Source organism: Lygodium microphyllum, chromosome 6, assembly GCF_053477565.2.
Source record: "Lygodium microphyllum isolate KBCC chromosome 6, Lygodium_microphyllum_v1.1.10, whole genome shotgun sequence".
In the NCBI taxonomy this organism is placed as follows: Eukaryota; Viridiplantae; Streptophyta; class Polypodiopsida; order Schizaeales; family Lygodiaceae; genus Lygodium; species Lygodium microphyllum.
The window spans coordinates 159,022,853-159,038,788 of NC_141140.1; the positions used below are offsets into that span (position 1 = coordinate 159,022,853).

The following is a 15,936-nucleotide window of genomic DNA, read 5'->3' on the forward strand; positions in this document are numbered from 1 at the left end:
TTGGTCCCGGCACGGAATCAAAATGTGAGAGCTTTCACTCAAACGCCAAGACCCACTGAATGCTTATTGTTTCAAGCGTTTCAAGCGAGCTCTAATGGCTATCTCTTACCTGGCCGACGCGCTGTCGATCCTACAAGTGTAGTGAGCTTACCTCGATGCCGAAATGAGTTGCCTCCTCTCTCGCACACGTTGGTAGCTCCACGATCCTAGATGCTAGCTCAAGCATCCTCAAGCCTCCACCTCCAAGCTCCATCCACCATAACTGCACGCGCGAGAAAAGAGAAGAGAAGACAAGACAAGAAGAGAAGAGGAGATGGTGAAGAGCTTCACCCTCTTGATCCCTCACTCCCACACACACTCACTCCCTCACACTCTCACACACTCTCTCTCAAGAGCACACACAAGCAAAGAGAAGAGAAGAAGAGAAGAGGAAGAGAACTCTTGTTAGCCACACCCCAAAAGAATGAGCTCTCATTCACTTTTTGAACTTTATATACAAACCCTAAATTCCCATGGACACCCATCATTTTCTTACATGACCGACCATTGTGGCAAGGTCCTTTCTCTATTTCCCTCTTCTAGCCTTATGCCTCTAACCTACACCCATCTAATATTTTACAATTGGCACAAGATGAAGCTTTGCACTTTTTTACAAGAGTTTTTAGAGCTTTTTGAGGCGCCTTTCAATTAAAATTGCGGTTTTTACCCCACTTTAGCTTTAGAGGCCGCCTGCATGTCTTTGCTCTTTTTTCATCTTTTTCTGCCTTTTCCTTCATTTCTCCGCCATCTCGACTTGGGGTTAACAAGCATTAACAAATTGGTGATATTATGGGTAGCAAGGAAGTTGTCAAAGGACCATGCAAATATACGGAAAGAGGTGGGATTTGAGGTTTTGTATGGGTGCTACAAGACAAGGTGACAAAAAATAAGAGCTCTCTCTCTCTCTCAAGTGCAACACGAATTGTGTGAGACCACAATAACAAAATATGATGCATTCCATGTTCTGATACAAACCTTTAACCCTCCACTTGGTGGGTGTATAGCCTTGTTTGGTACACATGTTTAGTCCACTTCCATTGTACTCAAGTGACATATATCTTGGTGCTTGTAATAGTAACCCTTGAATAATTGGGTGACAAATAGGCTACTATGACTAACATAGATGTTTCGTATGCTTGGCTTGCAATACCTTTTGAGCTTCAATATCTTTGTTTTCCCTCCCTTGATTGGAAGTGTGGCTTTGAGCAACTTTACATTTGAGGGGGGGGGGGGGGGTTCACTTTTTGTTATTTTGCAAACATGTTGATAAAATTTGGACTTTAGTTGATGCCAAAGTTCGGGCAGGGATAAATCAAAAGCAAGCTTGGCAAGAGTGAGCTAAGGGAGATGGAGAGCTGCTAACCTCCGAAACACAAAGAACCCCAAAGGAGGACCGTCGATTAGCACGATGGAAACTGGAATGACGTCGACATTTTCTCTATCTGTACTAGTGTTCAAAATAAATGTGTGAGAAGAATTTATGATCAGCGACACCGTACACGTTACAACTCGCAGTTAACTCATTATGAGACAGACTTTCCGGTCGTTCTTTCAAGCCGTTGCTATACAAGTGGGTCAAAGTCTGGTAATAAATGAGGGGGAAAAATGGATATGGGGAGTGTTACAAGGGTAACTGTAAAGGTTGTAAAGAAAAAATTATAATGGTGGGTAAGGATCTGCGGGTCCCAGGGCCAAACGTAGATTTGAAGGCTGCATGCGGGGCCCACTGTCTATGATGTTGAGAGAGAGAGAGAGAGAGATTATTCCAGTCTGGCAGGTGATGTGGCCAGCTGAGACTGGCCCTGCAGCAGGCTGGCAAAGAGCAGCTCGTTCCACGTGTCCGGGAGGCCCGGCAGGCACCAGTGGCTGCAGTCCTGGCGGTGCATGGGTCGCGGCTCGTCGCTGCCGACGTGGTAGATGGAGGAGTGGGCGTCGCGGCGGTAGTTCGACAGGTGCGTGATGTCCAGCAGCCGCACGCGCCCCTTCCGACCCACTCGCCCCACCTCCCTCGCCACCACGGGGTTGGTCCAGGGCTTCTCCAGCTCCTCTTCTTCTTCAAAGGGAGGTCCGCCCGTGGAAAACGGCTCCGTCACCTGGTGGCACGTCCCGCCCGTCTTCCAAGTCCCTCCGCTGTCAAAACAAAGTTTTACCTTGTTAGGGCTCATCCTCATCTACTCTTTGTTTACTTTCTCCTTTCTGTTATAAATTCCAAGTGCCTGGTTGGAACAAGGACTAAATGTGACAACTTGTCGCGATGTCCAATATTTCATGTGACAGCTGAGTCAAACTATGTACAAATTTTAGGTGTGTTATGTATAATGTCACAATTGATAGACAATATTTTTAACCACGCACTTTGTTTGACAAACACACCCCCAAAAGGAAAAAAAAAACTTCGTTTGATGGGAATTATAGCCTAAAGCAAGGTTTTGGAAAAAAAAATTTGAGAAAGAGGAAGTAAATCCTTTGCATCCTCATCTGATTAGGAAGTATCCCCTATTGAGACAGCATCAAAGTAGGTATGAGAGCCATCAAATTTGGTCCTTGGTTGTAACATCGCTCTCTCTATCTATTTGCTTAAGTCCTTGACAATTGACCCTCTTTAAGCCTTGGACTATTGCCTAATTCTACTTATGTGACAAAAGTTGGATTTACAAAACCCAAAGCAAAATAGATCAAATGTCATATAATTGCTAATGGAACATATGACATCACTATAAGAACTTGATCTTATAAGACTTGGGTCTCTTAAGAGCACCTTTGGAAGTACTCAAGACTGGCATTTAATGTGATAATACTACTAGAACACTTTGACCTATCTCGTGATCGTTTTTCTTTATTTTTTTTGTAATGTGGTGCCTTTTTCGTATATTTTATTAAGGTGTGGGGATGCTGCCGACCTTCTAGGACGCAGGCAACGCAAGCCAACCATGTGAGTTGCCGCTTGTTGATTGATCTTGTGATCCTGGCTGGATATGCAATCTTCTCTTAAACAAGACATAATAAGATTTTGTAATCTTACTAAGGTCGTGGTGACTTCTATAGCACATGCAAAAATAATGATCCGTTCATAGTGCTGCTGAACTAACCAATCCCCCCTCCCAAAATAAAAAGAAGGGATGTACATTTGAGTGATATAACTCCGTACTCATCTAGTGATGCTTGTGGCGGAGAAGCTTTACCTTTTGTGTTACTTTTATTCGGTAGGGGGGAGGCTGGAGGGATAGATCATTGGGGGGGGGGGGCGGGGGGCGCAAAGCAGGTAGTGCGAGACTACAGACTGGAGTAATCACTGCAAGCACTAAAGTTAAAAGTTGGAAGTGGAATGGAAAAGGCTGGTTGCTTGCTTCTTGAGGAACAAATGGCATATGGTAGAGCCCCTAGCAAGCAACAATGCTAACAGCGGAGGGATGTAACCTCTGCTTTCAATCACGTGAACGCTGGAGAGAAACGGATTCCAAGAGCGATGCTTTCTCCGCTAGCCTCCTTCCGATGGAGGGTTGGGTCTTCCTTCGCCTCATAAATCTCCCACTTATCCCCAAAGATACGAGAAGGCTGTAAATTAGTGGAAGGAGGAATCATGGGAGATTCTCCTGTCTTTTCCATCGAGAGCTTCGAAGGGAGACGTGCTTGCATTCTGAAGCAAAGCCTTGGCGTGCGAGAAAAGGAAAGGCGGGTGTGAACTTTGAAGAGGTGTTGGTTACCACGATCATCACCCAACACAACACCCAAAACAGAACGAAGAAAAAGGCATCGTCCCAAGGTTCTACTAGAAAATTTAAACGTGACGTGGACATGGGTGATGTCATGTCCAAGAGGAGGATGAGGACAATGTATGTACACATGCACAAATATTTAATAGAGGTGTAGTACCACTCATGTCATGACAAAAATGACCTCATGGAAGTTAAATACCAAAATATTTTAGATTGCACCAAAATTGGCAAGCTTAGGCAAACAAGGCTGAGGGTACTTTTTAAAAAAAACTAAATGTGAATATGGTTAATAAACATAACAAAAAGCCCTTGAGCAATACCTTTCGAGACTCCACACTAGACATAGGGTACTACATGTGTCATTATGGACATACTTGTAAAGATCAACTTTTGTAGTGCTATGGGAATATAATCATATTTGTAGAGATCAACTTTTTTATTTGGATGTTACTACGATTTGGGCTTGTAAACCAAAAGTGCGCAGGAGCATGCATTTAGATAAACTTTTGGCCCATGCCTTGTCTACTTCCTAGAAGGTCACTAACATCAATAGAGTTTCCTTTTAATAGGCTTTTGTTAGTAGATTAAACTACATGCAAGGTGAATGTTAAGGGAAACCATCAAGCTACAAGAAACCCTCTTAACACAATGAAAACATCTCGATAACAAGTCAATTTACACACACTAGCCTATCTCCTTCATTAGCCCTCCTTCTCCATTTGATCAACTTGCTAACACAACGAAAATATCCTACTAACAAGTCAATTTACACACACTAGCTTGTCTCCTTAGTTAGGCCTCTTTCTACTAGTAGCAAATGTTAGATATGATCAATGCCCCACCCTCATTAGGTGCTACCAATGATCCATGGTGCTCAAAGTTGTAAGGCCCCCATTATGAGGAGAAGCCAAATGTGAGCCCGGACATTGGTGGAGTCCTGACTTGTATATCAGATGAGGTCTATGTGACCGGATGGCAAAAAGGTGACTGTTGTGGGTCTAATCTTTGGGTTAGACGGAGTGGTTAAGCTGGTAGCAACTCGAGGCACATTGCATTGAGTTGCGTGGTAAGGGAGTTAAAAGGGGCCCCTATTGTGGGGTCCGGGGGCCGCGGAAGCGGCCCCTGGCTGGGGGGTCCCAGGGGGGCCAGCGGCCCCCCTGGCGGGGGTCCGGGGGCAGCGCCCCCGGCCCGATGGTAAAGGGAATATTCCCTGGAATATTCCCTGGCCGACTAGTGGAGGTTCATATGGTAGGTCGGTCAGCAGGCCGACCTAACGACCTACGCGGGCTATAAAAGCTAAACCCCTTCGCAGCCATCTCACACTCATCTTTCACCCAGTCAAAGTTGTTGTTCCAGCTAGCCTTAAGCTCTTCGCCTATCTTCTGTCTAGATCGCCATCTAAGCTTCACTCAGTGGAAGCGCACGGGTGGACAGAGCCATCTTTGTATCAGTTGTTTGGAGTTAAAGAATTTTACTGATTCTCCTCTTATCTGTTGTGTACTCTCTATCTCTTTCTCAGATTCTGTTCGCTGCGCTGTGTAATATTTTACATGGTATCAGAGCCCAGGGGGCTCTAGAGATCGGAGAGAGTGCAAGAGGCAAAGGCTTCAACAGCAAAGAGAAACGATGTCGACTCCGGGAAGCAGTTCTGGCGCATCAGGAAGCGGTGCAGGAGGTGGTGCTGCTGTACCGGCTATTCAAACACTGAGGATTCGTCCACCAACCTTCAGCGAAGGCAAGTTAGATGGTACAAACTACACCTTGTGGAAGTTCAAAATTACTACTATCCTTGATTCTTATGAGCTTCTGGAGACTGTGCTGGGGACTGACGCAGAACCACAGCCTACCCCCGACCCATCAAATCCTAGTGTGATGATTCCTCCGAATGCAGATCTTCTACGAGCTTGGAAACGAAGGAATGCAGATGCATTGTGTGCCTTAGTTACAAGCTGTTCTGACAGTGTTTTGACTCTGATTCAGCATACAACCAAAGCGTCAGAGGCTTGGAATGTACTAAGGAGTCAGTATGAAACACGAAACCAAACAAGGATTCAAAACTTGGAGAATCAACTAGCAGCGGAGAAGTTTGCTGAAGGAGAGACGGTTGAAGCATTCATCACTCGGATTAAGAATCTGCGCGACCAGATGGCTGGCGCTGGGATACAAAAGACTAGCGAAGAGCTAGCTCGGAGGTGTCTTCGGATTTGTCCACAAAAGTTTGATGGACTAGTAACTGCCCTTAATACTCAGGTGAGACCTCAAGCTTTGACTTTTGAGGAGTTTTGTGCATTATTAATGGAGGAGGAGTTGAGGCTGAAAGCCCGAGAAGGAAGCAACAATGGAGATGCTGCATTCTCTGCCAATGCAAAAGGCAAAGGTGTTTCCTCCACCAAAAATGATGGTGACAAAAAGAAGAAGGGCGGCAAGAAGAAGTTTCAAGGAGAGTGCTTCTACTGTAAGAAGAAAGGACATGCAATTGCAGATTGTCGTGTCAAGAAGGCAGATGAAAAGAATGGTACCCTTAAAAGTAAAGGGAAAGAGACAGCCAATACGGCTGAAGCAGAGTTGGAATTATTCATGGCGACCATTGAGGAAGTGTGCTCCTCGGCGCAAGAAGAATCTACCACTGACTCTTGGGTGTTGGATAGTGGGGCCTCCCGTCACATGACCAACAAGAAAGGTCTATACAGTTCTATGCAGCCTCTACAAGAATCCATCACTGTGACGGTTGGAAATGATGCTAAATGCCCTGCTGCGGGCACAGGTACTATTTCTTTTGTTGCTGCAAATGGTGAAGTAAAAAAGCTTTCAAATGTGTTGTATGTTCCCGAAATCAGGAGAAATCTCTTATCAGTTGCTGCCATAACTGATCTTGGTCATGAAGTGAGGTTCAAGAAGACAGGTGCAGAAATTATTGATAGTGCTGGCACAATTGTTGGCAAAGGAGAAAGGAGGAACAACCTGTATGAGCTAAGTGCTCTTACAGCCACCGCTGGAGTGGGCACAAGTAAGCTTTGGCATGAAAGGTTTGGACACATCGGATTTGCAGTATTGAAGGAGATGCAAAAGCAAGGTATGGTTGCTCACCTACCTACAATAACTGAATTGAAGGAACCATGTGAAGCTTGTATGATGGGCAAGCAACAGAGAAAGGCATTTCCACAAGAAAGCAAGAATAGAGCACATGCTCCTCTAGAGTTGGTGCATGCTGACTTGTGTGGTAAGATGCCTACACAGGCCTTGGGGGGATCTTCTTATTTTATGTTGATTGTCGACGACTACAGTAGGAAGATGTGGGTGTACTTCCTTCGTGATAAGGCTCAAGCTTTTGGTAAGTTTAAAGAATGGCTAATACTTGTTGAGAATGAAACAGGGAAAAGTGTGAAGAAATTTAGAACAGATGGTGGTGGTGAGTTCAACTCAAAGGAGTTTGAAGGCTTTTGCAAGAGCAAAGGGATCAAGCGTCAATTGACGACGCCTCACACACCTCAGCAGAATGGTGTTGTGGAACGCAGGAATCGTACCATTGTGGAGATGGCAAGATGCATGCTAAAGGGCAAGGGATTGCCTAACCATTTTTGGGCTGAAGCTGTTAATACTGCAGTCTACATTCTAAATCGGAGCTACACAAAGGCTCTCAAGGGAAAAACACCTCATGAGGCTTACACTGGTAAGAAACCATCTGTTTCACATTTCAGAATTTTTGGATGTGAATGTTATGCACATGTTCCAGATGAGAAGAGAAACAAGTTACAACCAAAAAGCAGAAAATGTATCTTCTTGGGTTATAGTGATGAGCAGAAGGCTTACAAGTTATATGACCAAGAGGCAAAGAAGATCATCGCGAGCCGTGATGTGGTGTTCAAGGAGGAGCCGCATACAGTGGAGGAGGAGAAGGCAAGGTCTTCCACTTTATCATCAAGCGAAGAAGTAGTCCACTATGAACCTGTCCCGAGAGCTATCCCTATCCTTAAGGAGGAGGAAGCATCATCTTCAGATGATGAGGAAAAAGTTCACCAACCTGACATCACCCCACCGGAAAAGCCATTGCCGCGCTGGGTGAAGCAGCTCTATGACCACAATAATCCTATGCCTGCATCTGTTGAGGAGAAGGCAGACGGACCAAGGAGGTCTCAGAGAATAGAGGAGCAAAGGAGGGCTTCTGCTCACATAGTCAACATGGCCTTGATGGTTGAGATTATGAGAGAAGTAAAGGAGCCAACTGACTTAGAAGAAGCACTTGCAGATCCATCATGGAAGGCTGCTATGCAGGCGGAGTATGACAGCATAATGAAGAATGACACTTGGGAGCTAGTGGATCGGCCAGCAAAGCGGAAGATTATTGGCACCAAGTGGATCTGGAAGGTAAAGTACAAGGCTGATGGTACCTTAGAAAAGTACAAAGCTAGACTGGTTGCCCAAGGATTTTCACAAGTTGAAGGGTTTGATTTTCAAGAGTCATTTGCCCCAACTGCCAGAATGACCACTATTCGCACGGTACTTGCAGTGGCTGCCCACAAGAAGTGGCCAGTGTACCAAATGGATGTTAAGTCAGCGTTCTTAAATGGTGACCTCAAGGAGGAGGTGTACGTGGCTCAGCCACCAGGGTTTGAGGCCCCCCATTCTGAGAACAAAGTGTGTAAACTGAAGAAGGCATTGTATGGGCTGAAACAAGCCCCTAGAGCATGGTACCAGCGGATAGATAGGTTCTTTTTAAACCTAAACTTCAAAAGATGTGCCTCAGATGCTAACTTGTATGTTTACAGGGATGGTAAAAAGTCTGTAGTGATTGTCCTATATGTGGACGACCTTCTTATTACAGGTGACTATGAAGATATGATCAACCAAACTCGAAAGGCTTTGAGTTTTGAGTTTGAAATGACAGACTTGGGCTTGCTGCACTATTGTTTGGGGATTGAAGTCTGGCAAGAGCCAGGAAAGATCTTCATCTCTCAGAAGAAGTATGCATGGGAGATCTTGAAGGCATTTGGCATGACCGAGTGCAAGGAGATAGCTACACCTATGGAGGTGAATGCAAAGTTATCCGTCGAGGATACATCAGCATTAGCAGACATTGGGAGGTATAGGAGGTTGGTCGGCAGTCTGATCTACTTGTGTAACACCAGACCAGATATCAGTTTTGCTGTTGGTGTTTTGAGCAGGTTCTCAAACAAACCTCATGAGAGTCATTGGAAGGCTGGGATGCGGGTGCTCAGATACTTGAAGAAAACTCTTGACTATGGTATCACATACAGTTTCGGAACTTCTCTTGTGGGGAACTGTGACTCAGATTGGGCAGGAGACATTGATTCCAGGAAGTCAGTTTCTGGTTATTGTTTCTCTTTGGGTTCAGGAATTTTCTCTTGGATTAGTAAGAAGCAACCAACAGTGGCATTGTCTTCTACCGAAGCAGAGTACAAGGCAGCTTGTTTTGCTGCATGTGAGGCCGTATGGTTGAGAAGGATTCTATGGCATATGGGAGTGCAGGATGAAGAACCAACTGTGCTGAGATGTGACAATCAGAGTTGCATCGCCATTGCCAAAAATCCAGTGTTTCATGCACGCACCAAACATATAGAGATCCAGTATCACTATGTGCGTGATTTGATGGAGGATGGGATAGTGGAATTGGTCTACTGTCCAACAGAGGAGAATGGAGCAGATATCTTCACCAAAGCACTTACGAAGGATCTGCTTCAAGTTCATCTTCAGAGACTCGGCATTGGGCCGAGGAGATAGTTCACCTATGGGTGGACATTGAGGGGGGGTGTTAGATATGATCAATGCCCCACCCTCATTAGGTGCTACCAATGATCCATGGTGCTCAAAGTTGTAAGGCCCCCATTATGAGGAGAAGCCAAATGTGAGCCCGGACATTGGTGGAGTCCTGACTTGTATATCAGATGAGGTCTATGTGACCGGATGGCAAAAAGGTGACTGTTGTGGGTCTAATCTTTGGGTTAGACGGAGTGGTTAAGCTGGTAGCAACTCGAGGCACATTGCATTGAGTTGCGTGGTAAGGGAGTTAAAAGGGGCCCCTATTGTGGGGTCCGGGGGCCGCGGAAGCGGCCCCTGGCTGGGGGGTCCCAGGGGGGCCAGCGGCCCCCCTGGCGGGGGTCCGGGGGCAGCGCCCCCGGCCCGATGGTAAAGGGAATATTCCCTGGAATATTCCCTGGCCGACTAGTGGAGGTTCATATGGTAGGTCGGTCAGCAGGCCGACCTAACGACCTACGCGGGCTATAAAAGCTAAACCCCTTCGCAGCCATCTCACACTCATCTTTCACCCAGTCAAAGTTGTTGTTCCAGCTAGCCTTAAGCTCTTCGCCTATCTTCTGTCTAGATCGCCATCTAAGCTTCACTCAGTGGAAGCGCACGGGTGGACAGAGCCATCTTTGTATCAGTTGTTTGGAGTTAAAGAATTTTACTGATTCTCCTCTTATCTGTTGTGTACTCTCTATCTCTTTCTCAGATTCTGTTCGCTGCGCTGTGTAATATTTTACAGCAAATACTAGAGCAAATACCACAACTAACTACCCATAGAACCTCATAACCCTAAATGCAAAGCTAAGAAGAGAAACTTAAGGAGGATTTCCTAGGCCCATCATAGTTGCTTAAATGCATTGCTTCTTACACTTCCACTATATTCATGTTTAAGAAATCATAGTGCTCATCCGTACCTGAAGTGAGCAGGTGCGTAAGTCCTAAAGAAAACCATTGTTTTCGCTAGGTTAACTTTGTGGGCCACCCATTCCCTCCAAGTTCTTATGGCACGCTTGAAACCTGCTTTAACACCCATACTCATGTTCACACCGCTTCCCACTTGAAAGTAGCAACCCCTGAAATGGTTGAAGTGTTAGAGTCAAAAATAGACTATTAACTACTCATTTAATTAAGAATGATCCCACAACTTTTGACGGCAATCCAATTAGATGGCCAAAACTATAATGTCACATACATGCAAAAAGGTACGGAGGTTGAGGACACTCAAACCACCACACTGTTAGAAATAGTGCTATTTTTCACTCGCATGAAATGTTTTGCTATTACACAAGGCAACGCCGCCCAGGCCAACTAGTATGTCAACTGACCATGCCCGAAAAGGATGGTGTAATTGATTCGTGAGGGTTGACTCTCTAAACTAAGGGAGAAATGGAAGCTGATGGTGTAAGAAGGCGCGGCGCTCCCTTTCTCTCTCTCTCTCTCTCTCTCTCAGCTCTCCCTCTCCTCCCCCCGAAGAAAAAGAAACGGCGGCGACTCCATTGAAAATTGACAATTGAGATCAAATTGACAATTGAGATCATATTTAATTTGGCACGCAAGGTCTTGATTCTGAACCGTTCAGAGGCTACTGTATCTCTAAACACCGGATGCGAGAGACTTTTTCATAGGCGTCCCAATTCCGTTGTGAGCAACCAGTTGAACAAGCAAAAGCAATAATACCCTCGCATGATCTTCTCGTAGCTCCACCAATGGCCCGTGTTGAAGATGAGGACGTCGGCGTCAGCCCAGTGCGGGGAGGCCCAGTCCATGGAGTCCACCCGGAGGACGCAAGAGACGTTGCGTGGAGAGTGGGACGGCGGGCGGGTCTGCGGGACCAGAAACGGGGACCTGTAGTACTCCACGGTGAGGTTGTGGTCCTCGAAGAGGAAAGACAGGAAGCCCGTGTGCTTCGTGATGGGCTGCCCATTCACTTCCCGAATGCGGTCTTTGTTGGGCGCCCCGCCCGCCAGCATGCACAGCATCGACTCCCATTGGTTGCGCCCGATAGAGTCCCCCACGAACACCACCCGAGAGCCTCTCAGCCGCTCCAGCATTGCCTTGGCATCCAACCTGTCCACACAAATTTCTTTCAAAACAAAATAAGCCAGCCAAAAAAAAAACCCAAATTTAAAACAGAAAAGCAGCGGAAATTTGCTCTTCTTGCGTCCATGAATGTGCACAGTGCGAGTGAGGATCCTCATTCATTTATATCCACTGTACGGAAAACAACCCCTTATCTTCTCTGGTCTTATTCCCAACAGAATCTGACACAGGTGTCAATCGAGATCTCGTAAGCTCGAGAGACGAGAGGCAACCGAAGTTGTAGAGAGCTATATCGATAACATAACCACACGCAATAGGCATCGGAACGTAGCAGGTAAGGCCAGGGGCATGGCAGGAGGCTGGAGCTCAGGATCTTGATTGGCACTACTACTACAGGCTAGGTATTTGATAGGTCTCTTGCAGAGGGCTCATCATGATCTTGGATTGACCCAACTGCCGTTAATTGCCCAGGAATGATCGACATGGCAATTCCCGGACATAACTTCGTGTCAGCATTTCCCCGGATCAGGATGTAGCTAATAATAATAAGGAAGCTGTTAATAATGGGACAGTTAGTTTTCTCGGGGGTTGGAGGAGAGGAGAGGGCCCGGAGAGGAATGGGTCAGTTAGTTTCCTCGGGGTTAGAGAAGAGGGGAGGGGGGTAAGTTGTAATTTGTAAGGGCCGCAGTGCGCACCTGGGCAGGTCGCATCCTGTCGGCTGCCATCTCCACTTCATGTACCCGACGTCAGGCCGACCGTTTTCTTGGCACCGAAACCCTGGATCGAGGAAGGGACAATCCTGGGATTCATAGAGGGGATACGAATCGTCGCGCATCCAGCGGCCGGCAAACAAATCGCATTGCTGGATCTCTTGAGCTGGACTGGTAACCCTCTCGGCCAAATTGCTATCGGTCGTGGGGGGCTGCTGCTTCTTGGACAATGGCCCGGATGCATTTGGAAGAGAGCTACTCGTGGGATTGATGATGATGTGGGAGGAGTAATTCACATCCGGATGGGATCGGATGATGGGAGACGGAGCTGTACTGTTGAATGGAATGCGAGCGGGCGAGGTGGAGCTGTCAGTGTTAGTAGTGGGGGATGGTGGTGGAATTGGTTCTTGTGGGGGGATGACATTGTTATTGAGGGGGAGGTGATCGGCGTTGAGGTGAGGGAGGGGCCGGCGGGCGGCCGGGTTGAGGACGAGGAGGGCGCCGCCGGAGCTCCAGAGATACTCTCGGATGAGGTCAAAGTAGGCCACGCACACCACCAGCGCCAGCGCCGACGACAGCAGCACGCCGCAAGGGCAGCAGCCCAGTACCAGGCGCAGCCTCACGGCCTGCTGCTGATACGGCTTCATCACCGCCACCGCTCTCTGCCGGAACAAGGCCCTCCTTTGGTTGAGCTTATGCTCCATCTCCCCCCCAAATCCAATTCCCCCTCTCTCTTCATCTCTCTCGCTCTGGCATCTCTCTCTCTCTCTCTCTCTCTCTCTCCCCCCACTAGGCTACCGATCCCTTTCGTAGGTACTGGCTTCTATATTTTCATGGTGGACCTGTTTCTTGGTCCCTTTTTTTTCCTTGCCCCGCTTAGCATGTGGTCACACCTTACTATCGACCTCTCCTCGATCACCTTGCTTTGTGTGCTCGTATGTCTTTCTTGCTTTGCCCTCGCCCCCCGCCACCCACGTCCACAGCCTTAGTATCCAGGCCATCATACACCGAGCAACATCTCATCTTCATGGCATAGAGAACCTTACTCATCTCAATAACTTCCCACTCGTAACACAACTATGAATAATATAGCAAATGCTCATGTAATCGAGTTACTCCTTTCATAATGATATTGCAACACCATCTTATGCATTGCATATGAGGGCAAAGTCACACTAAGGAAAAAAAATAGGGTTGCGCATGGGCTATGGATATACCTTGCGTATACACTTTTCAATAAATGCACAAATGCTTAAGCAAACTTTTGAGTACCCCACCAAAAAGTCATTGATGTCTTGACACCGGCCTAACTATAGGCTTTGTAAATTGTATATACCCCCCATTTTTTTTCAAGATTGATAATATCATTCTACCAATACATTATTTTTTTTAAAAAGTCACTGATGTGCAATAGTCTTACACCTAATATTCTTATATTCTTATATTTCTAAGCTCAAAACTAGTAATTTGGAAGCTCAATGACCAAACTCTCAACAAATAACACATGGCATACACACATATAATCGATACATATCACCTTGCCATTGCAACACATTTTTTAAACACTATTAACAAGAGTTCAAGGCCCTAGGTCAAGCACACAAAACTATATAAACATTGAAGCACATGTCTCTAATGCTGTGAATGAAAATTCATTGCCCTATGTCAAGCACACAAACATGTTTTGTGTCCACAATATAGCTTCTATTGGACAACTCTGAGAGAATTGTTAGTTTGGCAAGAACCTCCATAGCCATTTGCTCTCTCTCCCTTCATGTACATGCATGCATGTAAGGGAAAAGGGTTGGAGATGGTCCCTAGGGCTCGACGACGTTAGGAGCCAAATCACTTTGAATGGATGATGGGATAGAAATGAAGATAGAGAGACCTATGTTCTACAATCTCAAGATAAGGTTATTGATGTTGAAACCATTTGAGGGCCCTGTATGCAAACATGCTGAAGATTAATGGTGCCAAAAAGGAAGCCATTGAGGCTTAGGGCAAAGAAGTACACAAGACAAACATACCCTTATCTATGGAGGTGATTTGCACTATGTATTAGGATTATTCAACTATTCATGTTTTCTTTTGCTTCATGGGTAAGGCGCCCGTCGAAAAAGAATTCAGTAGGTGGTTTATTTCAACTTACTAAACTCACAGCTCACACTATGCTATTACAAGTTTATTGAAAAATGGTTTTACCAACCCTTGCTTGGAACTCGAAGGAGCAAGGCCGAATACTCACTTGTGCACTTAGATATAGGGGTAAATTGGTGCATACACTCTTATGGTTGACAACCTTTTCCCTTGAAGAAATTCTATTGTCAAAATGCACAATGTGGATCCATTTCCCCAACTTGCACCCAACCTTTGAAATGAAGGTCAAAAGCCTCACTTCAGCATTCGAAAAGATATTGTATATCCCACTCCTCTCCATTCATTTTGTGGGATTGGAGAATGAAGCCCCCAAAGTTTCTAGAAGTTTGTGATAAGCAAAGGATTTGAAATCATATGTGAGGTTAGATTTTTGCAGTTTCTAGATGCGTGATACCATGGCCAAGAATCTAGCCATTTTGCACACAACTATCCTAAAAAGACAAGGAAAGAAGAGAAGAAGGATGGTACTATCCAAATTGTATTGCCTCTAGGGGTGGTTGTCTTAATGAAATAGAGGTTTGAACGGATCTTAGCTAAGTTTAGGTCTAAACTTCAGCAAAGAAGCAATCTATACCTAGGTTTAGCAAGAAGATTAACTATGCTCAAATCAATTTAAACCCTCATGTCCTATATTTAATGCATCAATTTTTCAATTTAGTAAGTTTAGCTAGAGAGTTATGGAGGTTATAATTAGGAAATTTTGTTGGTCCTATGATAGAGGCGCAAGGGCATGCGTGCAATATTATGGAACCAAATGATTTGCCCAAAGAGTTAGGGAGACCTTGGGTTGAAATATATGAATTTTAAGTCTCTTGGGCTCACTTGGCCTTAGGGTGGGATGACGAAGCATTCCATCTGCAAATCACGCTCCTTGGGGAATTTTGGGTTGACTCAATGCTTAGAATTTATTCTTTGCAATGGTGTCAATATAGAAATCAAAGTTTCACAAGTAGCTTAGAAATTGGTTGATGCATGGTAGATGATTTTGAAATCACTACATTGGGCAAGTGACCTAGTCCATAAGTTTGATCCTTGATGAAACCAAGTGATCTCATTTTAGCCTACGACATTTCATAATTAAATTTCTCCTATTAAAGAAGAGCCAAATCCAAATGGCTCTTTGGTAAAGGCATCAAGTGATGTAGTGATATGTGGAATCCCCATAGGCTTGATTGGTATAGCATAGATGTAGTTGGACATAGAGACAATTTGAATGAAGACGAGTGAGGCTAGTTAATTGAGCTATTGCAATGGGTGAAAGATGATCGGCCTAGAGTGACACATCTAAATAGGGCCCCCCCTCCTCTTAGGTACCTCCAAAATGCAAAAGAGAAGACATCTAACACACTAAAGATACATAAGGAATTTAATAAGGTCTCTAGCTACTAGATAGGCACAACTAAAGAGAGTCTGAAGAAGTATGAGTCAAGAGAAGTACTCAAGACTTGGTAGAGAGTGTGGTCAACAACACCTTCATTCATGCTAAATCTTATGTTATGGAGAGTTATTGC

At 45.5% G+C, this 15,936-nt stretch overlaps 1 protein-coding gene across 1 annotated transcript; it reads right to left on the reverse strand.

Annotated features, from left to right (window-relative positions):
* Positions 1–1,559: 1,559 nt before the first annotated feature.
* On the reverse strand, positions 1,560–13,315 carry LOC148035336 (protein trichome birefringence-like 11). The gene is made up of 4 exons (XM_087680336.1): positions 12,254–13,315; positions 11,196–11,585; positions 10,433–10,591; positions 1,560–2,169 (listed from the first exon to the last, which is right to left on the reverse strand). Exons 1-4 carry the CDS (start codon positions 12,970–12,972, stop codon positions 1,800–1,802), a joined length of 1,638 nt encoding a protein of 545 aa, XP_087536462.1. The 5' UTR covers positions 12,973–13,315; the 3' UTR covers positions 1,560–1,799.
* Between the last annotated feature and the right edge of the window lie 2,621 nt (positions 13,316–15,936).

What these genes read in the sequence shown, in the direction of transcription:
- LOC148035336 (XM_087680336.1), bottom strand. Translation starts at nt 12,972, where the DNA reads ATGGAGCATAAGCTCAACCAAAGGAGGGCCTTGTTCCGGCAGAGAGCG. An exon ending in ACAGGATGCGACCTGCCCAG is followed by an intron (nt 11,586 to 12,253) that starts GTGCGCACTGCG and finishes TTGTGTGGACAG; the next exon opens with GTTGGATGCCAAGGCAATGC. An exon ending in TACGCACCTGCTCACTTCAG is followed by an intron (nt 2,170 to 10,432) that starts GTACGGATGAGC and finishes TTGTTTTGACAG; the next exon opens with CGGAGGGACTTGGAAGACGG.